General features: G+C 37.9%; 3 protein-coding genes across 4 annotated transcripts; 2 read left to right on the top strand and 1 right to left on the bottom strand.

The window, feature by feature from the left end:
- Window positions 1-3293: 3293 nt before the first annotated feature.
- On the top strand, window positions 3294-10902 carry best1 (bestrophin 1). The gene is made up of 9 exons (XM_063003449.1): window positions 3294-3445; window positions 4021-4115; window positions 4711-4944; window positions 7285-7439; window positions 7635-7712; window positions 8521-8673; window positions 8805-8885; window positions 8996-9147; window positions 9822-10902. Exons 1-9 carry the CDS (start codon window positions 3294-3296, stop codon window positions 10900-10902), a joined length of 2181 nt encoding a protein of 726 aa, XP_062859519.1.
- Window positions 10903-11954: 1052 nt separating this feature from the next.
- Window positions 11955-15553, top strand: plex9.2 (PML-like exon 9.2). Of its 2 annotated transcripts, none has more exons than XM_063003286.1 (4): window positions 11955-12080; window positions 14110-14336; window positions 15068-15111; window positions 15201-15553. In XM_063003286.1, the coding sequence occupies exons 1-4, from the start codon at window positions 12020-12022 to the stop codon at window positions 15217-15219; spliced, it is 351 nt and encodes a 116-aa protein (XP_062859356.1). In that variant the 5' UTR covers window positions 11955-12019; the 3' UTR covers window positions 15220-15553. The 2 variants fall into 2 exon arrangements, with proteins under 2 accessions (XP_062859356.1, XP_062859347.1); XM_063003277.1 differs by having other exon boundaries at window positions 14110-14691.
- A 1147-nt stretch (window positions 15554-16700) lies between these two features.
- On the bottom strand, window positions 16701-26008 carry mpi (mannose phosphate isomerase). Its single transcript, XM_063003265.1, has 8 exons — window positions 25981-26008; window positions 25602-25729; window positions 22948-23148; window positions 21990-22131; window positions 20063-20242; window positions 19738-19911; window positions 18853-19061; window positions 16701-18078 (listed from the first exon to the last, which is right to left on the bottom strand). Exons 1-8 carry the CDS (start codon window positions 25994-25996, stop codon window positions 17875-17877), a joined length of 1254 nt encoding a protein of 417 aa, XP_062859335.1. The 5' UTR covers window positions 25997-26008; the 3' UTR covers window positions 16701-17874.
- Between the last annotated feature and the right edge of the window lie 1032 nt (window positions 26009-27040).

The following is a 27040-nucleotide window of genomic DNA, read 5'->3' as shown; positions in this document are numbered from 1 at the left end:
ATTCAAGCTCGTCTTCTCTACAAACTTCAGGTTTGTAGAATAATTGTGATTGTATAAGAGCAGTAGAGAAAGATATTTAAAACTGAAAATCACTTTATTCACTTAACAGTGTCTATGAAAAGCCTTCGCTCTGAGTCGTTGCTGTTAGAGAACTTATTAACAGCCCACCCGAAGTCCAGAGCAGTGCACGGGTTGCCAGATTTCTTCCATAGTAGCTAATGACCCTCTTGTTTGCGACTAAAATATTATTAATTGGACCAATTGTTTCAATAGAAAACAATAATAAAAATCAAGTACAAACACACTTGCACTCAATCAAATTGTTATTGTTAAATATATTCGTTTTGCTTTATTGTTCAGCTATACTCCTAATACAAAGCAGATCATTAAACAGGCAGGTGACAAATAAAAAAAACAGCAAGGCTGCAAAGTAGATTTAACACTCATCTTATCATGATCTGTGACAGTGCAGGGAGAGGAAAAGGCCGCAGATTTGCCAAATTAAGCAGGAAGAGGTGGATGCTGTGGCTGAAAAAATTGAATATGATTTAAAAAACTAAAATTAATGAGGAGCATCACTTAGGTATCATGTATCAGCATATCAGCATACATGAACTGGACGGACGGACGGACAGACGGACAGACAGAGAGACTTATTCTCAACGTCACTCGTTTTAACATGTGAGGTTAGTTACCTTAATCTTGTTGTATTCTCTTTGGCCACTATATTGTCACTTTATTCTTGAAGCCAAATATAAAAACGTTTTACACTGTCGTATTGTCCTCTCATAAAGTACTGCAAAAGTAAAAAAATAAGAATTAAGACGATAGTTTATTCAGGCAGCACAGACCGGCACAGAGGTTAAGACCTAAACATAATAGCTCATTTCCTTAGCTAAATGCAAATCCTCCTTAAAAATAATCGTTTTATACCACACAAGCTGCAAAACATTGTGCACACTTTCATTTTGTTCTCTTATACTCTTATAGCTACTCTTAAATAATCAGAATGGACATTCGTCTCTGCTTACCTTATGTCTTTGCTGAAAATAAGTATAGCCATAACTACAGGTCCATGTGTGACTTCACTCTACTCAAACTTGTGTTACACTTGTCCATGTTAAATGGTGTCAAATTTTGAGTTGATAAAAGTAGAACTGATTACTTAATATATGATATTATTAAATAAATTCTATTATTTTTAGAATATCTAAAAATATATCTTATGACCCAATTTTAATAATAAATGCTATTTTTGCATACTGAAAAAAGAATGTAACATCTTGATTTGGCAATCCTGCCAGAAGTTACTCTTTTTTTTTACTTTTAATTAACTGCCTAGAGGAGCAAAAAGCTTTTTATGGATGCACCATGATTAGTGCAGTGATTCATTTGGCAAAAGGTAGGAAACACAGTGGACAGGTCGCCAGTTCATCACAGGGCACACATACACACACATCACACACACTTAGGGCAGTTTTAAGTAGCTCCAAATGGCCTGACTGTCTTTGGACTTGTGGGAGTAAAGAGGAACACCTGGAGGAAACCCAAGGGACATAGAAAGAACATGAAAAGTCACCACAGAAAGGACCCTGGCCACCCAGCCAGGGAGTCGAAAGCAGGCCCTTCTTGCTGTGATGTGACAGCGCTAACTACTGAGCCATCGTGCCACCCTATTATTATATTTTGTGGCTATTATTATGTTCTGTTTGTAAGTGTGGGCTATTTTACACCAAAATATTTGTTCAGATAAGTAAACTACCACTTGCTTACAATGCTCCTTTGTTGCTAAATAGAGATTAACACGTCAGATGACTGGAGTTGTGGGCGTCCCATTCCCGTTTTTCTTTCCCTTTCTGCATCCCTTGATCCATTGTGACGAATGAAGATTGTCTACCTTTGTTTCATTATCCAGGGTAAGTAGCTTTGAGATCATTTTTCATCTTTGATATCATTCTTCATCTTTCTTTATCTGATCAGTGGTTTATAGTGTGTACTTGAATGAGAATTTGGGTTTTATTTAAGTTGGATCTGGGGAACATGGTCATGTACAATTAGATTCCAGTACAGATAAATTCCACTGTTCTGACACACAGTAAAGTATGCATTTAGTTCTTTGAGCATTTAAAAGGTGTGTGGAATTAGGGAACTCACCAAACTGTGCAGATACTGGCTCTTTATACTAAACAATTAATGGGCCAATAGTGTTGACCACATTTGAGAATAAATAAATAACAAACATACTAATAAATAAATCATACATGAAATCTTTAAAAAGTAATGTTTGTTGTTTTAATGTACAAACCCCATTTCCAGTAAAGTTGGGACATTTTGTAAACAGCAATAAAAATCATTTGTGATTTGTTAGTTTGAATCTTGAATCTTTGTTTGACAAAAGTAAAAAGAAAAAGTTTTCACAGATCAACTTAATTTAATTGTGTAAATATAATCACATAAAAAATGTGATGCCTGCAACACACTCGAACAAAGTTGGGACAGGGCAAAATAAACTTGAAACATTTATATAACATTCAAGTCACATCGTTTTAAAAGATTGTTTTAAAACAATTGGTAGCTGGTGTGTGTATCATGATTGGGTATAATTTTGCATATTTACCCATACTGTGAGCAAAGGTAAGATAAGATTAATGAGAATATTGTCAATCAGTTCAAAAAGAACATTCTTAAAACAAGATTGCATATAATTCAGGTCAGAGAAATTTTAGTCCATGTAGGTCAAGGCTGAAAACCGCTGTTGGATGTCCATGACCTTCGACTCTCAAGAAGCAATATTATTGTAAAAATTCTAGCCACATGGACTCGGGAGTACTTCAGAAAACTGTTGCCACTTAACACTATTTACCACTTCATCAAGAAATGCAACCTGAAGCTATATTACGCAACAAGAAAGAAGAAATATAGAAGAAATCAGTTCCATGCCGAACTGCTGCCAAGTTCTCTAGGCCTAAGCTCATCTCAGATGAACCAAAAGACAATGTAAATATGTGCTGTGTGACATAAGTCTCGATCTGTCTTTTATTGAAAATAAATTGTGTCCAGATTTTTTTAGTATTTTGAAGACCTCAAATTCTAATTTTATATTTACAAAATACAATTAACAATAATGATTGAGCCTTTTGTGAATTATCTAAATGAACAAGCTAGATATAAACAATATACCCAAATATTACTCTTTCTTTGTATTATTTAGTTATTACATTTGTGCATCAATTTCTACATTTCTACAGAGAAAAGCGCTGTAGCTGGTCCTGTTCAAAAGAAGACATTTACAGATGACGGTGACATACTCCCGCAGGGTGGCAGATGCCCGACTCGGCACATTCTCTCACCTGTTACTGCGCTGGAAAGGAAGCATCTACAAGCTCCTGTACCGAGAACTGCTCATCTTTACAGTATTATACTGCATAATCAGCATCTTTTACAGGTACTAGCAACCACAAGAGTTGTTTTTGGTCAGGATCTGGTAAAAGATCACTAAGCTGAGATTATAAGTGAGTACTTAGCATTAGCCCCTGTTTATTGTCATGGAGTCTACTCAGGAAGAGTGGTTTGTGGACATATTTCATTCATAAACACATCTGTGCACTACATTTGAACCAGTGAGTCATATAACACACCACACTAGAAACAAGGACTGACTGGTTGCACATTATACTGGAATTACACAGCCTGCTCCTTGTCAGTGTGCTCTTAATCCTGGTTCCAAGCCCAGATTGCAATAGGAGGGTTGCATCAAAAAGGGCATCCGGTGTAATAACTGTGCCAAGTCTGGTATGCGGACCAGATCCGCTGTGGTAACCCTTAAATATGAGAGAGAAATAAAGAAATAAAGAGTTTTATCCAGATTTAGGTCAGTGGGTCTCTCATCACCAAGATGCACTAAGCACAAGGCAAGAATACATTATGGTCAAATGCCATAACTGCACATATGCTTCTTTGTCTTTTTTTTTTATTGTTGGCCGTAATAAAGAATGAAACATGAACAATTGCGGTTGACAGGTTTCTTATGAACAATGGGCAGAAGAGGCAGTTTGAGAAGCTAGCCATCTACTGTGATCAGTATGCACAACTTATCCCTCTATCATTTGTTCTGGGTGAGTGAGAATTATTATTTCTCTTTCTCATTCTTGTTTTACTTTGGTTTTGTTTCCCAGAGCACATAAACAGTTTGTAAGTACAGAATACAGTTTTTAGGGGCAACATGATAAGCAGTGTCTCCACTGTTAGAATTCTGGTTAGTATATGGGAGTTTATTTTGGGTATTCTTTGGTAACCACATTGGTTCTACCCACTAAAACATAAAGGGTATCAATTTATAATCACAAAAGTTAACCAGAGGTTACATTTTTGGGGTGTGTAAAAAGCTTGACTTCAATCCCAGTTAACACATGCACTCTACTGAACACAAATGCTTTTTTGACTAAATGGACACAAATTTTCACAAAAACTCCCCAGGATCTTGTGAAGGGCCTTCCTTTAAAAAAGAAATGCAGCAGCTCTTATGAATATGAAACTGGATGATCAGATGTCCACAAGCTTTTGGCCATATGGAGCATATTAATGCCCTAAAGACAACATTGTTGTATATGTACCTGAAATGTATCAGAAATACTGGATTTTCCTTTGTAAAATCAAATATTAATGAATAAACAAATATTAATTTATACTATGTGTACCTGGGTGGAACAGGTTTCTATGTGACCCTGGTGGTATCTCGCTGGTGGGGTCAGTTTGAGTGTGTCCCATGGCCAGATCGCTTGGCTGCATTGGTGGCAGGACATGTTCGGGGGGCAGATGAGGGTGCCAGACTGATCCGCAGGAGTCTGGTGCGTTATGCCAACCTGTCTGGTATCCTTATATACCGCTCCATCAGCACTGCTGTCTATAAGAGGTTTCCCACCATGGAGCATCTGGTACAAGGAGGTATGTCTCAATAATGTGATTTACTGTAATACAGGTTTGAAATTCATCCTTACATGCAATCTCTTGACACAAGCTGCATTGGATACTATAATACAGTAGTATCCATTCTTTTGATGCAGGTACACTATTCAACTTTAACATGCACTAATGAGCCAAAACATTAGAAGGACCCCCATAGTGTGCAAGCTATGCATATTTCATGACAGTTGTGCATGTCATGGTCAGGAATATATTAAACATTGGGCTAATGGCAGTTCATTGTAATACATGTGTTGAATGCGCAAATATTGGCAGGCATAAAGAACTGAGTGACTTTATTGACAGCAAAATGGCTAAGTTGCAGTATCTCCAAAACAGCTAGGGTTGCTTATAGGCAGCTTCTGTAATCAGCAAACCTTTCTGTCTATGGGTGTGCATTCTCAGGGACCAGTCACAGTACCCATGCTAACTCCTATCCACTGTGAAAAACCTTAACATTGTCGAAATATTGTGACAAAGTTTGACTGGTCTAATGAATCCTGTATTCCGAGATTGTTTGAACAGCCAGGCACATGTGCATCATTTACCTACAGAGAAGAAAGAAGAGATTAATCTATGTACCATTTAGGCCTTACAGGAATCAAGTCATCCACTAAGGTCATATTAAAATGTTAAAATATTTTGACAGCTGCTATTCTGTGTTTTGGTGGTGCTTGCATTTAAATAAGTGTACATAAATGTTTGGGGTTACGTGTTCAAACAGTACATTGCTCAAGAACAGTTCAAACTATTGTTGTAGTATATTAAAATAGCAGAATAAACAAGGAGGTTTGGTTCAAAGTTCTACAGAGAACTGTGTAGAAGGTTTTAGATTAAAACCACTATGTGTAACAAAGGAAATGAGCTGGACAAAGGAATGTGGCATAAGTTCTGCTTTAAGCTCCATGGAATGCTGTGGTACCCCCCAGTGTGTGGCATTTAGACTTAGCTAGGAAACAACAAGGATTAATGTTTTGTTTCTCCAAAGCCACGGATCAAGTACGTATACTGCAATAGCTTGAATTATTTTACATGAATAATGTTTTAGCCTAACAATATTTATGGCATATGAGTGATTGCCATTATAATTTCATCAACCATGGTCAGGGTTGCGGCATAACTGGTTACACCAGGAAACAATTGGCACAAAGCAGAAATGCTCTTTACAGGGGGCCAATCTATTGCAGGGCTTCAGCCACCCAGACACATATTCTATGTTTTCCTACTTTTTTTTAAATTCTTCCCACTGAAAGAAGTTGTCCTATTTTTAATAATATAAATCAAACAGACTACAGCCCAATTAACAAAGGCTTAATGAAAGCTTTCATAAAAACCTACTACTTTAATACATTATGCATGAGTACAGTATGTTGACTGCTACCAAGACTACCCATAGACCTTTATTATCAGAAAAACAAACTTACAGATTGGTTGAAAATTTACCAAAGGCCAATTTGTACACATACTTTTCATAATGTCACTTTCCTCTTTTTTACATACCCTAAGCCAGGGGTCAGCAACCTATGGCACGCGTGCCAAAGCTGGCACTTGAAGCACGTTTGTCTGGCACTCTGATTGGTAAGAGTAAAAAAAATTTTTTCATGCTCAGGGTTGCGCCTTATTAGTTGGATCCGTCCTTACACCCTTATGCCATATGCTCACTCCCGACACCTTGATTAACCTTAACAACCATAAATTACTCCACCTTAACCTCCTCCACCTATGGCCAGTTAAGGTTGAGTAATTTATGCTAGTTAAGGTTAAATCAAGGTGTCAGAAGTGAGTCAGCTTTCAGTTTTGTGCAAAACGTGGTATAGCATGGCTGCTAAACGTGCAAAAGTGGATGTTCGTTCAGTTCAACAAGACTGGACAGATTTGTACGGATTTATTCAACAAAAAGACTGGCCTGTGTGCTATGTGCGGTGAAAGCATCGTTTGTCGCACCTCGTGTGCGCTGCTATTTTGAGACAAAGCACCAAAGCTCATTTAAGGATGATGCTGACAAAATGGAATCAATCAAACGAGCAATTTCAAGGTACAAGAAACAAACCAGTGTTCTTCAAAAATTTAAGCCAGTAAGTTCACCTCATATACACTACAGATGGATCATCTTTGTAGAGAGTCAGGGACAAGGATCACACTGACATGTAAGATTAATTAACTGATTAATTGGTGTATGTCACATACATAGCAACAGTTTGTGTTATATGACGTTTTCCATGGCACACTTATTACTTCATCTTCAACCTATTTTTTTCAATCGGCACAGAGTACAAAAAAGGTTGCCGACCCCTGCCCTAAGCTATTTTAATTCTTTTTTAGGTTTAATGACAGTAGAGGAGCTAAGGCAGCTGGAGGACTTGCGCTCTCCCCATAATAAGTTCTGGGTTCCCTGCATGTGGTTTGTCAGTCTGGCTCTCAGAGCACGGACAGAGGGACGCATTAACAACGATGTTGCACTGTCTGCCATTCTAAATGTACGTTTGAAAGCTGTTTGATTTGATGACAGTTTGTTGAATATGTTTATACATACCTTTAAGGTTTTATTCACATTTTTCTGTAAAACATTAGCACATTAGTAAAGATAATCTTAAAGTGTTAAAAGGAAAGAGCTGCTGCTTAAAAGCATTTGCAATTCTGCATGTGCATGTTTGTCTTTTTTCTTCTTTTAGGAGTTAAATACATTGCGCTCTCAGTGTATGAAGCTGTACAGTTACGACTGGATCAGCCTGCCACTTGTATACACTCAGGTTTGATTGATCATTCAAACGTATTATAATATTGTTTCTAGTAGCACTAATGTGTTAATGTGAACTCAGTGACTCACAGACACTGTAGTAGATCTTAATCCTAAAGAGTAGAGACGATTTTCCATTCAGCAGTGCAGTACGGCATGGAATGGTTACGCACTTGTCAGAATGACTTGTGCTGTATGTACCTAAAAACCCATGCTAATTGTTGATACTTATACTGTTAGAGAACAATGTATACAATATAAGCAAACACAGCACTCACACCAGTTAGGTTAGCAGTTAGGGTAAATACATGCCCAGATATTTTGGGACACCTGTCAATAAAAGAGCAGGACAGTTTAACATTGAGTCATTTTATTATATAATGACTAGCCTTTTAGTATACAACAAATACACAGGTTACCAAATACACACATGCCATCCTCAGAATCACTGCAATGCAGTAGCATATTCTGGACAGGGCAGGATTTAAACCCTGGATCCCAGCGATAGTGGGTTAGCGTATTTTAGCGTATAGGAATGTTTCCCCTTTAATTAATGTTGCTATTATAGCAATAAATTCTGAAATACCAACTACTTAGAATGCATACAGACTGACTATTTAAAACTCCAAACCCCCAAAAAACTTTTTCAGTGTTACAGATACTAAGCAAAAGCAGCTAGGTATACTAACAAAGCAAAAACAAAACAATTATATTATAAAACATGTAAGGCACAATATATTTTTTGCTTTTCTTTGTTTTAGCTGATAGACTCCTTTAACAAAGATGCACTAAAACTAACATGACTCTTCTTTCTTGTAAAGGTGGTAACTGTGGCTGTGTACAGTTTCTTTTTGGCTTGTCTAATTGGCCGTCAGTTCCTTGACCCAGCTCAGGGCTACCCAGGTCACAACCTTGACTTTTACATACCTGTCTTTACCCTGCTGCAGTTCTTCTTCTATGTTGGCTGGCTCAAGGTATGCTTGCTCTATACCAATACAAGTAAAAGGAGGTTAAAACAGCTATTTAAACCAATTTTCATTAAAGACAGAAATAGCTTTTAATATTATGTTCTGTCAATAATGCCACTTTATAATGTCATTTAAAGGTGGCAGAACAACTAATCAATCCATTTGGGGAAGATGACGATGACTTTGAGACAAACTGGTTGGTGGACCGCAACTTACAGGTATCTTTTTAATTACCGGTATGTTTAAATTACTTCCACCTCCTACAGTTGAAAGCTAGGATATATTCATTTCCAAATAAATGCAGCCTGTGTATATTTCTACCTCATAGGTGTCTTTGCTGTCAGTTCATGAGATGTATGACATGGTTCCAGTAATTGAGAAGGATAAATACTGGAATGAATCAGAGCCACAGCCACCATATACAGCTGCCAGTGCTCAACACCAAAAACCCTCATATATGGGCTCTGCTTTGGACATCAGGTGAGAGTAGTCGTAGTGTTTGTAGTAGTAATATTAATAATGTGACATCTGCTCAGTCAAAGAATAATAAGCTGCTTTTATTAAAAAGAATCACTCACTAAAATTAATCTGAGGGCAGGGACAGACAGACAATCAGACAGACCATAGAGGCCTACCAAAACACATACAAATGGGTGGAGGCACCAGGAACAACACAACTTAGGTTAACTGTTATAGGAATCAATGTAGTTTAACTGTGTAGTTTGAAATACACCTATTTCTACATACATCTACAAACATAGATCCAATAACATGGTAACAGGTACTAGGGTAAAATACAGGGAACAAAGCTAATGGATACAAAGCTGGTAACTCAGAATGGCATTTAAATGAAAGTTTAAATAATGAACAGATACATAAATAATTTGTTTGGCATCCAGACCAATAGCACAAGAGTAAACACAGTTTGTGTGTGCTTGACTGGACTGCCTGCAGTCCAGATCTGCCTCCTATTGAAAATGTCATTAATAATGTTTCACTTTCTTATGATGCACATCAACACAGACACAAAACTACAACAATTAGTGTCCTTAGTTTCCAAGCCATTAAAAGACACTGATTGTCAGAGATGACACTGCACTTAATACTGATGGTTGGTAATGTGCATATTGAGAAACTCACTTTTTCCTTTCCAGTGTACCTAAAGAAGAAACAGAGTTCCAGAACAACCTGGAGCAGATTAAGGAGCATGAGGAGGCCAATCACTCCACTCCCCTCCTGGGCAGCATCAGTCGTTTGCTTAGTGTGCAGGCACCAAGTTTCCCACGCTCTTCCTCTTCTTCTAGAATCTCTCTTCTCCGGCGTCGGCCCCGTGCTCCCTTTAGCCGCTTCCCTCTCTATCTGCACTCTGAAGTCCCTGCAACACCAAACCAGTGCCAGAATGTATCCGAACATGACATGGCTGAGTATGTATTCTCCTCTTTGCCTTACTGTCAGAGACCTGGATTCTATAGCTGCCCACAGACACCCATTCATTGTGTGTCTTCGCCTTTAAATCTCCCTTGTGCAATACACAGGGCACAAGGAGACCTGGCACATAGTGCTAGCCCCCTTGCTCACCGTCTGCTTGCTTCCCAGCTGTTGCTTTCTCCTGATACACCCAACCACATGGCCCATCCTTCATCATCTGGCTTTCCTTGGGTGGGAGAGGATGCCCCAGAGAACCATTCTGTACCTACATTCTCCTTTCCTGATCCTATAGCTGAGACGTGCTCCCTACCCAAAATGTGGCCCAATCAGGAGTTGCTGCCCCATCATCATCCTTCACCACCTTGTCTTTCTGTGGACATGTGTACATCTATAGATGAACAGTCAGGACCAGCAGGTTCCCGAACTGTAAGCGGAGAAGTAGAAAGGGCATTCTCTTTCAGTCCTTCATCTCGAAACGCCATCCAGAGCAGCATGAGCTCTGGTTGCATAAATGTGCCTTGCATGACCAACAGCAACACCCCCATCAACAGCCTGGGTAACCTGTGTAATGTCTCAGGTCTTGAAAGTAGCTCAAGCATTAATACAAGACCAGTCAACAGAAGCACAATGGCACTGACTAACTCAGCCAATGCTATATCTCCTACTGCTGCAGTAACACAACAAACAGCAAATCATCACAATTCCCCCAATGATTCTGGGATCTCACTGTCTGAGGGGGATTTGCTGGGTGGGTTGCAGTTGCAAAGTGAAACAGTAATAGCCAATGGTGTGAGGGAACAGTTCTGAGAGAGGCTGAAGAACGAATGGTTAATATGGTCATTACAGACTTTGCTTCCATTTGTGTCTAGCTTAAAGAATACAGTGGTACCTTGAAACTCAACGTCAGTTGGTTCCAGGAGTGGTGTTGAGTTTTAAAGACGTTGAGTTACAAGGTACCACTTTATTTTCAAAATGACTTTTTTAAGCTTTTAAATAATTTATTAATAGTTCGTTGTAAAACTCAATGTGAGTGATTGATCAAACAAATATATCTTGTTTAAATAGATAAATTTTGTCAAATCATGGTTAGTGCTCCTTCCCTGCTTCAAGGCTGGAATCTCAAGGTATCACATATGACGAAAAGTATGTGGACACCTGATTGTGATGTTGTTGACATTCATGATTGATAAAACCAAGAAAATAAGGCGGCTTGTCCACATACTTTTGGCCATGTAGTGTAGATTGTAGTGTAGTTACTTTAATGAGTGTTATTGTGTGATGGATTTGGCACCCTGTCTAGGCTAACTTGCTGGGTTATGCTAGAAAGTAGTAACTACTGAAACCGATACATGACTAAATTTATGTTAGCCTGATATGTATTGTTTACAAATGCCGTGGTTTTGTTGAGAAATATAAACACTACAAATAAAAAGGCCAATCTTAAACAATATGGGTGATTTTACGTTGTGTATTACAGAAATAAACGTTTATGTTAATAATTACAAGCTGTCGTATTATTTACTTGCTGCAAGAGTGAACAAAAATCTCTAGATGGCGACAACGCATTTACACAGTTCAACCCAGAAGCGGTTGGGTTGAATCCCAAATGTCTTTATGCTGCCTATATTTGTGCACTATATTTAGAAATGCAATACTAGTTTTACGTCATATTCGCTGCACTATATAGCAAATAGTAACCTATATAGAATACAACCTAATACCCATCGCTTAAAATGACAAACTTATACCACACATATTATCTAGTACTTGAGTTTGTTAAATACTACCATAATTTTGCTAGTTTATTACTCTGATGTTGGTTTCCACTGCTGCATGGATTAACATCTGACACTGAACTTTCTTAACCCTGTTGTTACACAAAGCCTATCTGACTACGGTTTTGATTGTTAGTGTGTACTGGAACATGGCTGAATTCAACAGTTCTATCAACACGGTCTTCTTTGATTTGGAAACTACAGGTCTTGGTATGTATTTGTGTACATGACTAAACATTTGTTTGATGCTATTCCTAAACCAGATTGTTCGTTCTTGTCTTACATACAGTGGTCTAATTGCTATGTAAGTCACAATTCTAGACAAACCCAATCTCCTTGAATAATAAATAACACATAAACAGTTGTACTGTTCATGTCTTGCATTGAGCATTCATAGTGCAATTGAACTTGCTTGACGTTAATGACCTTTTCTAATTAGCAAAATGTGCTTCAGTTAAGATGATGAGAAGCGTGAGTTTCACAGGTGCTTTGGCCATTGAATAAACGCACCCAACGCCTGGTCATTGACAAATCTGCTCTTCTCAGTAAAGATTGGTTAGTGGGAACCCTGGCTTGAGGCAAACACCTTTCAGAAGAGACTGTGAAAGGCTGCAAAAGACAAGGTGTACACCAAAAAACCCACTGAACACTGCATGAACAAAACTCTGTTCATGTGTCCACTATTAAATACACTGTGTTTAAGAATGGTGTTCATAAATGGACACCACTAAGGAAGACGGTGCTGTCTAAAAAACACATGGATGCTCCACAATGCTTGTGGGTGTTGGTTATTATTGAGTATTAAAGTTCTGTATTGATTATACTGGAATAAATGTTCTATGGGCACAGAAGACAAAAGTGTAACTTTTTAACAGAATTATACAATGCTATGTTTGGACGAAAAAGAACACTGCACACCAGCACCTCATCCCTCTGTAAAGCATGGTGGAGGGAGCACCAAAGTTTGGGGCTGCTTCAGGGCCTGGATGCCCTGTGATAATTGAGGGGAGCAGTGAATTCAAAGGTGTTTGAAAAAGACCTCAACGTGTAGAGACATTGGGTGATGCAACAGAACAGTGACTCAAATTACACAAGAATAGCTAAAAGAGCCCTAACCCTATTTAGATGATGTGTCATGACCCAAAGTGATCTGTGCACAGAAAGCATCACAAAAGTATTAATGAACTGAAACACATTTACAGGGATGAATGGGCCAAAATCCCTCCTCAATGTTGTGCAAATCTTATGTGCAGATACAATGTTTGGTGAAGGTCATTGTTGCTGATCAGATTGTTTAACTACATGTTATTAAAGTCAAGGGTTTACTATTTTCTCTATGCACTATGCATGTTTACTTACTATGTGTTCAGTAAAGTACAAGATCAGTACAATAGTTTATTTGGATTGTTTCTTTAAAATTGTGACTTGGATAACAATCAGATCACATTATACACAAGTAATAAACGCAGAAATCAGGGTAATTCCAAAGGGGTTAACTTACTTTTTCTTTGCTTTCTTCGCAACTGTGCATTGGACATATTATTGCAAAAAATGATTTGAAAATTTTTAGATAATCTTTTTTTATTCCATTCACTTTCTCTAATGCCCCAATTCACTGTTGGTAAAACAGCTTCAGAATGCAAAACTGCAATCTCTTTGCTTGTTGTGCTTCCTTTTGGGTTTAAATGTGTCACTTTTCTTTTCTAAACCCCTCCAGTCTTTCAGTTATTGTATCGTTAGGACCAATTTACTTGTTTTTGTTATCATAACCAAACTTTAGCTTTAAAGTGCCATAGGTGGGACTATTTTCTTCCTTGACAACCTCCAAGCCCATGGCCTGCTTCAATACAGACAGTGATACCTGTGTTTCAGCAGCTTCTTTAATTCAATTTTTCTCCTGGTTCTTTGACTGTGGGTGCATCCAGACAAATATTCATTATGCAAGGTGGCAGTATGGTTTTTTTTAAACAGCCCTGCCAGAGACCTGTGTTCCATGTAATTTGTATTTGCACACAATTGTTTGTAGACATTTGTAATGTTTTACACTTAGTAAAAGTAAGTTACTATTATTATTGCTAAGATTATTATTATTATGAGTGTGTTATAGTAAAATAGTAGTCCTTATAATTTATTTACAGTAGAGAAGAAAAGTTAGTTATTCTTAGCCACGTAGTCACATAGTTGGGGATATTTTACCTAGAGCTGGATATGAACATTTATTATATGATCTGTTTTACAGGATCCTCCTGTGACATAGTGCAGCTGGCAGCTGTGTGTGGTTCTCATACATTAAATCTCTTCATGGTTCCTCGCTGCAGAATGGAGCCTGGTGCCTCCAGAGTTACTGGCTTTAGAGTGCGCCGACATCGGCTTTTTCATCACAGGAAACCAGTGCTCACCAACTCACTACGGGAAGCCCTAGTGTCCTTCATGACCTTCCTTCGTATGTTCGGAAGGCCACTGCTTGTAGGTCACAACATTCGTAGATTTGATTGCCTTGTGTTAGCCAGAGTGCTTGATGAGTTTGATTTAAAAGTGGCCTTCCAGGCTGGTATAATGGGGTTCCTTGACAGTCTAGCATTGACCCGCCAGCTTCTCAAGGACAGTGGGGTCCAAAGCTTTAAACAAGAGAACCTGGTTAAGATTGTGCTTGGTGTTTCCTATGATGCCCATGATGCCTTAGCAGACGTGCAGGCCCTGCAGAAGCTTTTCTGGGCTCTCAGACCAACAGCTGGACTGATCCAGCAGCATACATTTTGTTTAGACTCTGTGAAGACAAAAACTGTGAAGTCAGCAAGACTGCAGGGACAAAGTGACTTGTGTAAGCATTTTCAGGCTGGAGAAATAGAAGCAGACAGCAAAAAATGATTTTAAGTGTCTTTATTCACAAAATAAAATATCACATTAAATCAGATGTACTGTTAAGGTTCAAAGTTTACGTACACTTGTTAGGGACACGAGTGAAGTAAAAAAAAATTTTATCAAATGCATTTAAAATATTTTTCCACTTTGGGTACATCTAATTTCCTTTTGCATTCTGGCATCCCCTTCTTGCACTGACCAAGGATGGCCATAGGCTAACACACCTTCTGTAACACGTGAAGCTCCGGGCTGGAGTGAAAAAACAGAACTATATAATCTTAACATCTGTATAGGATCACACTGTGAACTCTATATTTCTCTTTCTGTTAAACCAGTGCATCAACCAGACAGAAAAAGTTGCTGTTGCAGCAGCAAGGAGGTGACTGCCCTACTTCTGCAGTGGTAAGCTAGTGTATAAGACTGCTTCACCCCCAGAGTGTTCTAAAAATTGATTTATTTTTTTTTCAGAGGTGAAAACAGTAGCTAGAACAATCTCAAGGCTGCCAATTACCGGATTACAGCAATGGTGGTGACGTCTTGACTGCTGGTCCTTGCTGTAATTAATTTAGGTTTGGTAACACATTGTGGAAACTATTAATGCCACTGTCAACTATGCCAGTAACTGTACATGGTAGAGCAGATGCTCAGCTTTTCACTAAATGAGTTACAGCACGGCAATTGAGTTAAAAAGTTTGTCTACTAACGTAACTTAGCCCAAAATACGGATTATTGTTAATGTTTTACAGCATTTACAGCCATATGGTGAAATAAATGCAGTGTCTAAAAACAAGGCAAGCTGTAGTCAAACAAAAATTCAGACATTAACAGAAATCTTTTTTAATTATTTATTTAAAACTTTAATAAAATGTTAAATAATTTTAACTAATAAAAATATTGTTCTATAATGTATTGGTTTGATCTTTACTGACATGCTTTCTTCTTTAATAATCATTTAATTATGATGAGGGTTTGCAGGTGCTCGGGTGGTGCAGCGATAAAGTATGTTAGCTCACTACTGCTGAGATACTGGGATGCAGGATTTAAATTTGGACAGTCTGGCATCTGCATAACAGACTAATGTCCATGGGTTGCCGAAACAGACTAGCCATCGGAAGGTGCACTTGTCAGTGTGCTAGCAGTACAGGTCCCAAGCCAAGGTGGGTGGTCCCAATAAAAGGGTTGTTTCAGCATGGGGCATCTAGCATGGTGGCTGTTTTGAGAACACTGGGCAGAAGGTAGGAATACAACCTGGACAAGGCACCAATCCACCTACTGGTGTTATTGTGGGAGGTGGGTGGAGGTACCCAGAGAAAACCTGCTTATACATGCTCAGCATCCAACAGTATCTACTGTGGATTTATTTACAGATTTGGTGAAACAATTCGTCCAGAGCAGATAAACTGTATGCTGGAAAACACAGGTCTTATTTACCCAGTGGTATCCGTGCTACATATAAAAGCTTTAAGGCTTCAAATAATAAATAAAGGCAATTGGTTGGTGAAGCAATCTACTATCCCACCACCAGTAAAGGTCCGGTAATTACAATGGTTATTTCAGCAAAACCATGCAACTTGGAAACACTGTGTGTTTAACTGACTTGCCTGCCTGCCTTTTATTAAAAAGGGCATCATGGACAGAGGAATCAGACAGCGAAAACCACACTGTTGAGCAACTGCAACAATTAGTATTCTTAATTCTAAATGATTAAAAGTATACTTATTAGGAAAGGCAATATAACACAGTGGTAAACCAACCTACCAACCAACCAACAAGTGCCTCCCAACTTATTTTGAGTGTGTAGCAGGCATCAAAATCCAAATTGGTTTATTTGTACCAAACAGAAATACATTGGTCAGTGAAAACATTGTAAATCTTTTCTTTGTATTTTTGCAGGCAAACGTTCAAGAAAATTAACAGTGGGGTTTATAATACCTAATAAAACTAAAATGAGGACACAAGAAGCAAAAGTGAATGCAGAATTACCATTTATTAGGGTTTACATACAGTTTTGCTGGACTCATGCCACAGAAGGTTAAAACGCTTGAAAATGCCCTCATTTTCATTTGAAGGTAGCAGACATACTTAAATGAAGTGCAGGATAAGAATTCAGGACACAACCTTTGTTTATTTCAGGTAAAAGTGCACAGAGTTCATAGTAAACAATTATTAGGAGAATCATTTCTAAAATCTTTGTTACACTCTAGCACAAGCTGTCTCTGGGTTAACACAGGAACTTCACGAACGATAATCAGTAACATCTTTCCAAATCAAAAATGTAGAATCTTTTAAAAACAATAACTGTGCAGCTTTAAAACACTTATAGAAGCTCATCTAGCAATCAGCCCTCGGGAAGTTTAAACTAGTCTAAATTAGTAAAAATACCAAAGTTAAAATTGGTAAATAGGCAAAAATGCAGTTTAAAAAGAACCCCCTTAGTGTCTAAACTTATCTGTGGCACTTTTAATGTTATAACAGTCCCTGAATAGTGAAGTATTTCAAATAGTGAAGGAGTGACATGCTGAAGACCATAATGGTTTAGCTCTTAGCTGACATGATGTGCCACTGTTTTTCTCTGTTACTTTCACACCAAATTAGAGCTAATTTTAAGATCAAATGTATATTAAACATAAACCATGCAAATGTGCATTCTTAACCTATAACCTTAATAGTTCATGTGACCCTTAAGAATCAAGAACTAATGGACTATTCTTTTTAAAATACATGCACGGGCATCTTTACTAGGAATAAATTGGATTTCCAAGTTATAATAAATGTAAATTGAGTGTTCAGGCAAACAAAAGTGTTTTATCATGCTTAAGGATAGATATAAATAAGTTAATAATTGATTAAGATGAAGTGGCACATTATAACCCTTTTTATCCACTCATCACCCTGTTTTTAAAAAGGCAATGCCCCAGTTTAACTCTAATCGGTTTTAATGTCGGGACCACAAGGAACAAACACCACTGTCTATATTCACATACTGTTGGTAAATTATTGGAGGTTATGGGTTTTCACCTCAGTAGCAGTGTCTCCCTGTAGCTCCTGACAACATTAAAATAAGGGCTAAAATCATACTCAGCTCAGTAGTGATATCAAATGTGTCCCATGAAGCAGAACACAAACCTCAGGAACTATGTCCCTACAGCAGACAGCAGGCACGGAACATTGTCATGCCAGATGTTGACGTCACCTGTAGTGTCACACTTTCGTTAGCTGAGATGAAGAGCACAGATCCTCTGCGCAGCATGATGTCTGAGACAACGCTGGCCTCTCCCTGAATCACCAACAGAATAGCAGCACAGTCCAGAGGGCTCACCGTGTACTGCTTTACTGAGGGGGGGACCTGGAGCCAAGACACAGCACAAGTTCTTATCAGTACTTACAGGGATCCTGATGTACAACACAGCCTGGTTTACAGTTGCAAAAAAGTGGTGTCTAGAAGGCCTGACATTGTCTTACTTAAATAACCTTGGACTTGTTGATGTTGCCTTGATGGCAGCAAACGTCTCTGAAATCTTAATATACACCAATGGTTCATTGACAAATATGCAAGTCACCAAAAAGCTGAAACATGAAGTCATATGACCACAGCACATTTCCACTGTCTTTTAGTCCATCTTCGATTCCACAGAACTCTGCAGTGTTTCTGCAGATAATTGATATATGACTTTCTCATTGTGTAAGTGTTTCAGTTTAGTTCTTGATGTAGAGGCAGAGTGTTCCTAGGGACAATGGTTTTCCAAAGTACTCCTGAAGCCATGTGGCTATATTTATTGCAGAAGCATGATGGTCTTTCATGCAATATTGTCACTTGTTTGGCTTACAAAGCTGTTAATCATGAAAACCCTTCAAGACAAGGTTTTACAAATGACCTTTTTTGAAAATAACCAATGTATGTTTTATGAGAAACCAAAAAGGTTCTTTAAAAAACTCTAAGACTAAACTTCTTGTCCATTGTAATTAAGAACATTCGGTAATGCCAGTAGAAAGGTATTAAAAACACATATACAAAGGTGCAAACAAATAGGGACTAACAACAACAAAAGTAAGTATTGGATGTTATAATATATTGGAGTCTTTGTAATCCCCAAAGCTGTATAAAGTCTAAGTGCCTTACCTGTATCCTCATGACAGTGAAATCTGGTACAGGAGGGTCATACAGGTAAACGCAAGGATCTGACTGGTCCTGAACCGCAGGGAAGATTTTGGCACTGACTGGAGCAGGACTGTAGTTTAGCATTTCGCACAATGTGTTGACATCAATGTACTTTGGGGTCAGTCCAGCACGGACGGTGTTATCAGAGCATGCCATGCACTCAATGCAGTCTGTAAAATACATAGAAATAAAGTCAGCTGTATTTTCTTGTCAGGACCCAAAAAGTCTTGTCAGACTACATGAACATCTCTGAACTATTGATGTTTTACTAAAATTCTGCACATTTAAAAAAGAATCAATTCACTACATGTTCTCGTAATGTGTGCTTGTGTTTTCTCTGGGCACCCTGGTATTAAACTACCTACCAATACAATGCAAAGGTGAATTTGATTTACCAGACTGCCCCTAGGTGTGAAAGAGAGAGGGGATGGTTACGTGTGTTGTGGTGGTCTGTCTTGTTAATGACTGTAAATTTTTTTCTTTGCCTGCAACTTGACATACAAGCTGAAAAATACCAGTGCCAGTTTTTATTTAAAATAAGCAAAACAAGCAAGAAGGTCCTGGGTTCAATTCCCAGGTGAAGTGGTCTGGGGTTTCCTCCCACAGTCCAAAGAAAGTAAAGTGAATTGGAGAAAATTGCTTAAGATATTAGTGTGTTTGTATGAGTGTGTGTGTGTGTGTGTGTGTGTTTGCCCTCTGATGGACTGGCATTCTGCCCAGAGTGTTTCCTGCCTTTCGCCCAGTGAATTGTACTTACCGTGACCCTGAACAGCACAAAGAGGTGGTAAAACAGAAAAATAATGAATAAATGAAATGGAAAATAGTTCTGTATATACAAACTCTTACCTCCAGAGAGGTAGGCGTGGGGTTCATTGGCTCCCAAGAACATGGCCGCCCCTGGTTGCAGCATGATACGGTTTAAGAAGTAGATAGAGAAGCAGCCAATATCGCCCGGATACTGAGAGTGGAGCCGAAGCAGCAGCTCTCCATTACTGCCTGATGTGTCTTTCCCTGCTGCCCCTACAACAGTATAATTTTTCCATATAATTACTTTTATAACCAACCATGGCTGAAATAAAATAACCTAACACATGGTAGTTCATACTAAAATGCCTAAAAGAGTATAAAGTCATGTACAGGTGGAAGTCTTTTTTAAAGATGGTTCGCTAACCTTCTTCTGAGACCCTTTTGACCAGCATGTTCAGCTGGTCTACAAATACTTTCTTCTCACAGTTCATCATTCTGCTGAAGCACTTTTTCAGTGCATGGGAGGTTCGTTCAGGATTATCCACACCACTCTGCAGCTCGTCTGCAGCTTCATTACCTACCAAAGCATGGAACTCTGGGACATCTGAAAAACACAGATGAAATTAAAATTGTAAGATACCCTCACTTAGTTTATCATTAAATCAGTGGTTTCCTACTGCACATAAAACCACTGGCAAAAACAACAAATTGAACAAATTTAATCTCATTTTTTTACATAGATAAGATAAATGAAATGGTCAGTATGCAACAGCACCATTGTTATGCTGGACATAAAAGAACTGCTTGGTTTATATTTGTTATTTTGTCTGATTGGTTACCCAGTTTATTGTGGATGGTTTCATTCTATTTAGTCCAATATAAAAGCTTTAACATGTCAGTTAACATAGAATGTAAGATTATCAGATTGAAAAAATAAGTTAAATAAGTTAAATCCAGTTAAATCCAATTTAAACCAGTATTGATGCCAAAACTGGTAGTCAGAATTAGTTCAGGACATACCCATAGCTGGAGGCACAGCAGTGTATTATACTAGCCCATCACTGCTGAGATTCTAACCTAAATATCAGATATCAGCTGGCTAAGCATCTATACAGACACGATTATTTATGTCTTTGGTTAACAGCCAAAGCCTTGCAATTTGTTGGTAGCCTCTCCAGGGCAAGGTTTTTCAAACCCTGCGATTCTTGGGTGGGTCGCGAGCCAAAAAAATGGGTCACAAAGAAAAATTATAATAAAATAAAATAATTTTAATAGGCACATAAACACAAAATGAACATGTGGAGGCTTTACGTTACATTCCGTAAACCACAGTGGGACCAGATTTTAATTAAGTACACTTTGTTTTCGTTTTGATGCATTGTTTGTGTTGCCTGAGTATTGGTAAAAGTCTTGTACAAAATGTGGGTCGCTTTAAAAAAAGTTTGAAAGAACCTGCTCTAGGGTATTCCTAGCTTGTGCCCAGTGACATAAATAGTGAAATCCCAATGGCTTGAACAAAATTACTGACAGAAAGACTGTGAAGTACCTGCCATTAATAATACCCATATAAAATATACGCACCATAAAAAATTCTAATGATTAATTTTAACCAACTGATGTAAAATGTTTGACCACCAACAAACCAGACGATGGCTTGGTGCATACTTAATAGATATACAGTATATCAACGTAAATGCTTCAAGCGGTACAATTTTTCTGACCAAAATGTGTCCATACTCAGACATTCTTAGCGTTGATGCAGCAGCATTTCTACCTTTATACTCAGTAGGAGTTAATTCAATCATACAGCTTAATCAAAATCTTGCTGTGTCAGTGGATTCAGCAGTACAAGCATATTGAATAATTCTGATGCTTTGTCAGCTTTACGTTTAGTCTGACTAGGAAAACGTCAAGTGGAAACAGCTTTAGGACTGCTCTGTGGGTGAGCCTATTGCGCCCGTGAGTAGTGATGTTTAGAACTTGCAGTGGTGTAATAATGCAGGATAGATACTAGAACACGGCAACAGCTTGCACTGCTCGGACACAACTCAGTACTTGTGTTGATTATGTCTCAAGCATATCTGTTTCTGTTGGTCAGCAATGGTAGTCGCTTATGCAAGTACAATTGGAATTCAAAGATACATCACTCCCATATTTTACATTTGTAAGATCATAATATCCGAGCTCTAAATATTGCCTGCTATTTAACATTGGATTAACATAGAGCACCTAATTTAAGCTTACAGCACCAGCTTACAAGGGTTTGATCTGGTAAAAGTTACTGTTCTTTGAACAGTGGAAAAACACATAAAATAAAATAAAAACACAAGCAATTACATTTGATTACTCACTTTTAAGATAGGAAGTGATTTCCTTTACTGGCCGGAAGCCACAGAGACCTTCAAACTCTGTAAGAGCAATGGCCATCTCTGGTTTGTGGTTGTTGTCGGGGTAGTGCTCAGGAAACTGTGCATGCAGCCTAGCTGCTAGCTCCTGCGACATGGAGACAGGCAAATACTTGCTAATTAAATAATGTTTAAATATATTTAAATGTTTAAAAATATATAAATAAAAACAAACTAATTAATACATAATACAGGTTCTGAGCATTATGTATGCAAATAAACACTTCTGACAGTTCTTGACACAACAAAGTGGCCATATGATGTGCTGGCTTATGTTAAATGATTCTTTAAATCCTCGTTTCTTTAAATCAATAATAATGATGTTCATATTTTGGAATATCTGTTTTACAGTAGTGCATTAATTTTAAAGAACACAAAAAGTTGGGGCAGAGGCAAAATAATAGTAAAAACTTGCTAGAATTGAAGTTATTTTTGAAGAATTGAAGAAATCTCAGTCAAAGGCAAAGCCAGAGACTACTGTTGAATGAGTGTGACCTTTGAGCACTCACATTGTATGAGAAACTGTCATGCGACTGTGATAAATATAGCCACATGGGCTCAAAAGTACTTCAGTCACAACACAATCCTTTGCTGTATCAAGGAATGCAACCTGAAACTCTATTTCATTAAACAAAAAGCCAAACATCAATTATATGCAGAAACTTCCTGCATATCTTTCATATAAATGGGATTTCAATTTAACTGAGATTAAATTTTTTAAATTTTGTTTTGTAACCTTCAAATCTATGCTTTCATCAGTGTTCTCCATTCACATCAGCACATGTTTGCATTGCAATCCATCATGTAACAATGTATTGTTACAACCTTAGTATTGGTATACTTTATTACTGTACAGTTCAGGGTTATGTATTGTATCCATGTTTACAGAAAGTTTTATACTCACTCTGTTAGGATGAGCTTGGATGGACAGAGCAGTGTTGACGGACAGCACTTTAAAGAGGAATGGGAGCTGACCCTGAAAAGTGTCCTTCACCTTCGACCCCAAACATGCTGGGTAATCTGCAATCCATTGTCCCAGTGTCCTCTGAGATATCCTGTTGTCTTTGATAAGGGCATCTCCTTTTGGGTGGGCACCCATCCATAGCTATTAAAACAAATGTAGACACATAGTGAAACAGGCTAAGGTATACTTCAGTCCAAGGATTTATTCACTTACTTGTACATGAAGAGATAATACAACCAGCCAGCAAAGAAACAAGCCAGGTGTCCAAATACTTAATAATAATAATAATTCACTTTCCAATCATGATTAATCATTTTATATGATTTCGAATTAATATAAATGCCAGAGATCCACATTAGAATTTTCAAATCATAAAAAAATGATATATCTTAATCACAAAAGTGTTGGCAGAAATTACAGCTGCAGGTCTTCTTGTATATGTCTCTACAAGCTTTGCACATCTGGAATTGAGCAGTTTATTTCATTGTACATGGCAGAACATCTTAAACTGTCAGACTGTATTTGCTATAAAGATGTTCTGCCATTTGTGAACTCCCATCTTCAGGTCTATTCACAGATATTTAATAGTGTTTAAGTCTGGGCATTGGCTGGCTAACCTAAGAACATTCATTGTTTTGCCTGTTAAAATGTGAATAGTGAAATAAACATAAACACAGTGAACAGAACCAGTTCCATGTACAAAATGTATATATTATACATTCAGTAGCAAACAATTCAAACTAAAACATTCTGATCAAAACAGATAGAGACAAAGTTTCACAAAGATTCAAGTTCTGTCATTCATGGTTTAAATATTATATATTAGGGTTGGCTCGATACCACTTTTTTATGTCCGATACGATACCGATACTGCAAATTGAGTATCTGCCAATACCGATACCAATCCGATACCGTCATTTCTCCTCTCAAACAACTAAGCAGTAATAATACATGTCTCAATGCACCATGGTTAAACTAGTTATCTAAAAAACAATGCTCAGAAACAAATATTCTAAAGGAATAAATACAGAACCTACAACATCACACTTATGCAAAACTGCTGTTTTTATTTCAACTTTTACACACAGAACATTTAGCAGCATTTTTGGCTTGTTTAACAGCACCGTACAAACATTTAAAATAACATTTAAAGTGCAACTTTATCTGTATTTAACAAATTATTTATCATTTCAATATAAAATTCTAGATGTGTCAACAATCAAGTCCACACCTTGAAGAGGCAGCAGTAAAAATTATAAAACAAATAATAAAAAAATATTATTTATTAAGAATAAAAATGAAACCATTAAATAATAAAAAAATAAACAAATGTATCTATCTTGTCCCGGCTTGGAGATCTCTCACATCCTCAACGATTAATCCATTAGTGTTGTGAAATAAAACAAACTACACCGTTTAGCCAGAGTTGTCCTCTTCAAAATTCATCAGGGTTTTTAACAAGCGCGCTTTAGTTTTTAATCATTTCAAAACGTGACAAAACTTTAACGGAAAATCTCAACCAAGCACCGCGTCAATTCTAATTGGTCCATCACGTTTCATTGACATCAACATCTTCCAATCGTAGACACTTTATACGACATGCCGTAAAACAGTGTTTTTAGTTGTGGCAGTGGTAGACGATTTTTTAAAATGCTAAAAGTTTAAGTAGATCAGTGTGTTTTAATTTGAATGGCCTTATTTACATTAAGTGTTATTTACATTAAGCAACAGTATCGATCGGATTACGCGTTTTTTTCCTTCCGATATCCGATCCAGTGTTTTGGGCCAATATCGGACCGATACCGAGTATCGGATCGGTGCCAGCCCTACTATATATATTTACATTTTTGTTATTTGGCAGACGCGCTTATTCAGAGCGACTAACAGAAGTGCTTCCATAGTAAACATTTCATTACTCTAGTTTAAGTAGACAACAGTCCAATAACACAAATCTGCAAGTTTTTTTTTTTTTTTTTTTTTAAGAAATGTAAAAGTGTGTTAGTAAGTAAGTACAAGTCAGCTTAAGTGCTTAGTAAAAAGGTGGGTTTTTAATCATTTTTTAAAGATAGCAAGAGACTCAAGATGTTCGGACAGACAGAGGAGACCACTGGGTGCGAGTACAGAGAAGAGCCTTGATGCTTGTCTTCCTCTAGTCCTGGGTGGAGGATGAAGACGAGCAAGACTAGTGGCTCGGAGGTTGCGTGGTACAGAGCGGGGTTTGATTAGACCATATGCATTAAAAAGTTTTTTTTCTGTTCAGAAACAAGAACAACGGCTCTTTTTCTCAATAAGTTTGTGCACCTAGCTGACACATGCACACTAAGGGTGGGTCTCAAATCAAGGCTTCAGCCTTTGGGAGTGTATTAAAAGGCGTTTTAACTGACAGCATTAACTAAACAATGACTTATTTGTTAGTTGTCTGTTAACTAGTCAATCGTTAATAATTCTGACTTTATGTTTCTTTACGGTTTAAAGAAAAGTAGCTGAATATTGTTTAAACAAATGGTAACCGTACATCAGTTATTTAGATAATGTCTCTCCGTTTATAAAATAAATAATATTAATAACACCACTGCTGTAGGACAGGTGCTTACCTCAGCATATGGTCTATCATCCTGTATAACAGCCTGGGGGTCTCCGCCAAGAACAAGCTTAGCTACCTCACTGTGCAGCCCCACCTTTCCCCAAGCATAATTCTGCACCGCACAGGTCAGTGGAAACACTGCAGAAACACACATCATATTTTCAATTACAGCTCTTCCTGTATACAACGCAACTGTACGCCATTCATCTGATGAAGTGCGCTTCCATTTACACATTCATAATATCAGCGACGCTATGTCAACCAACGCGATTAGCACACTATCAGCATCACACGCACCATCCCTTAATAATCCCCATAGTTTCCTTTTATATCGCTGATGTACAAAACTGATGAATGAAATCAGGGAAACAAGCGGAGATGAAACTGACCTCTGACTTCCTCCATGTCTGCGAAGGTGCCGCCCACGGTGCTCTGACGTCACACGCCGAATGCCAAATACCAAATCCGAAATGCTGACGCAAATCATCAAGGGATAGTTTGTATATTAATATTAATTAAATCTTATAAAACATGCTTCACAAATATAACGATATTTCATAACTGTGTTAATGGTGAGTATTTAGTTTTAAATTGTATCTGTGTTCATGAACGTGGAGAGCGATGCTTCATTCATGTGCCAGTAGATTTTATGTCATTACTAGTTTTCGATCAAGTCATTAATGAACGTTTTAGTTAAATAGTTATTTGAACTGAAATAACTTTATTAGGCGATTTTTTTAAATGTATTTCTTACATCCTAATTGTCATATTAACATACAACTTACACAACAAGCATATACTGCTTTTGGTTAAATTATGTTCTAAAAACAGAATAAAACTAATCCACATTTGTTATCATCAAGCAGCATTTACATACACTGATCAGCCATAACATTAAAACCACCTCCTTGTTTCTACACTCACTGACCATTTTATTTATTTATTAAAAAATTTATTAATTTATTTTTTTATGCGTTTTCTCCCCTTTTTCTCCCCCTTTAGCGCGTCCAATTGCCCAATTGCATCATGCTTCCTCTCCGATCCCTGCTCTGACCGAGGAGATCGAAGCTAACCCACGCCCCCTCCAACACGTGGGCAGCAAGCCGTATGCATCTTATCACCCACACACTGACGAGTGTTGTGCCACCTAGCGTTGTGTACGGAGAGACACACCCTAAGAGCACTCCTTCCCCATCTCTGTGCAGGTGCCTCTAATCAGCCAGCAGAGGTCGTAAATGCCCCAGTCTGACAGACAGAGACCCCATCCGGCTTAGTCCCGCCCATCTGAACAACAGGCCAATCGTTGTTCATGTGGCCGCTCAGCCTCTGCCGGCAAGGCAGAGCTGAGATTCGATACGATGTATTCGAGATCCCAGCTCTGGTTGCAGCGTGTGTTTTTACCTCTGCGCCACCTGAGCGGCCCACTGACCATTTTATCAACTCCACTTA

Source organism: Trichomycterus rosablanca, chromosome 1 (assembly GCF_030014385.1).
Source record: "Trichomycterus rosablanca isolate fTriRos1 chromosome 1, fTriRos1.hap1, whole genome shotgun sequence".
Classification (NCBI taxonomy): Eukaryota; Metazoa; Chordata; class Actinopteri; order Siluriformes; family Trichomycteridae; genus Trichomycterus; species Trichomycterus rosablanca.
This window is presented reverse-complemented; position numbering and strand designations above follow the sequence as displayed.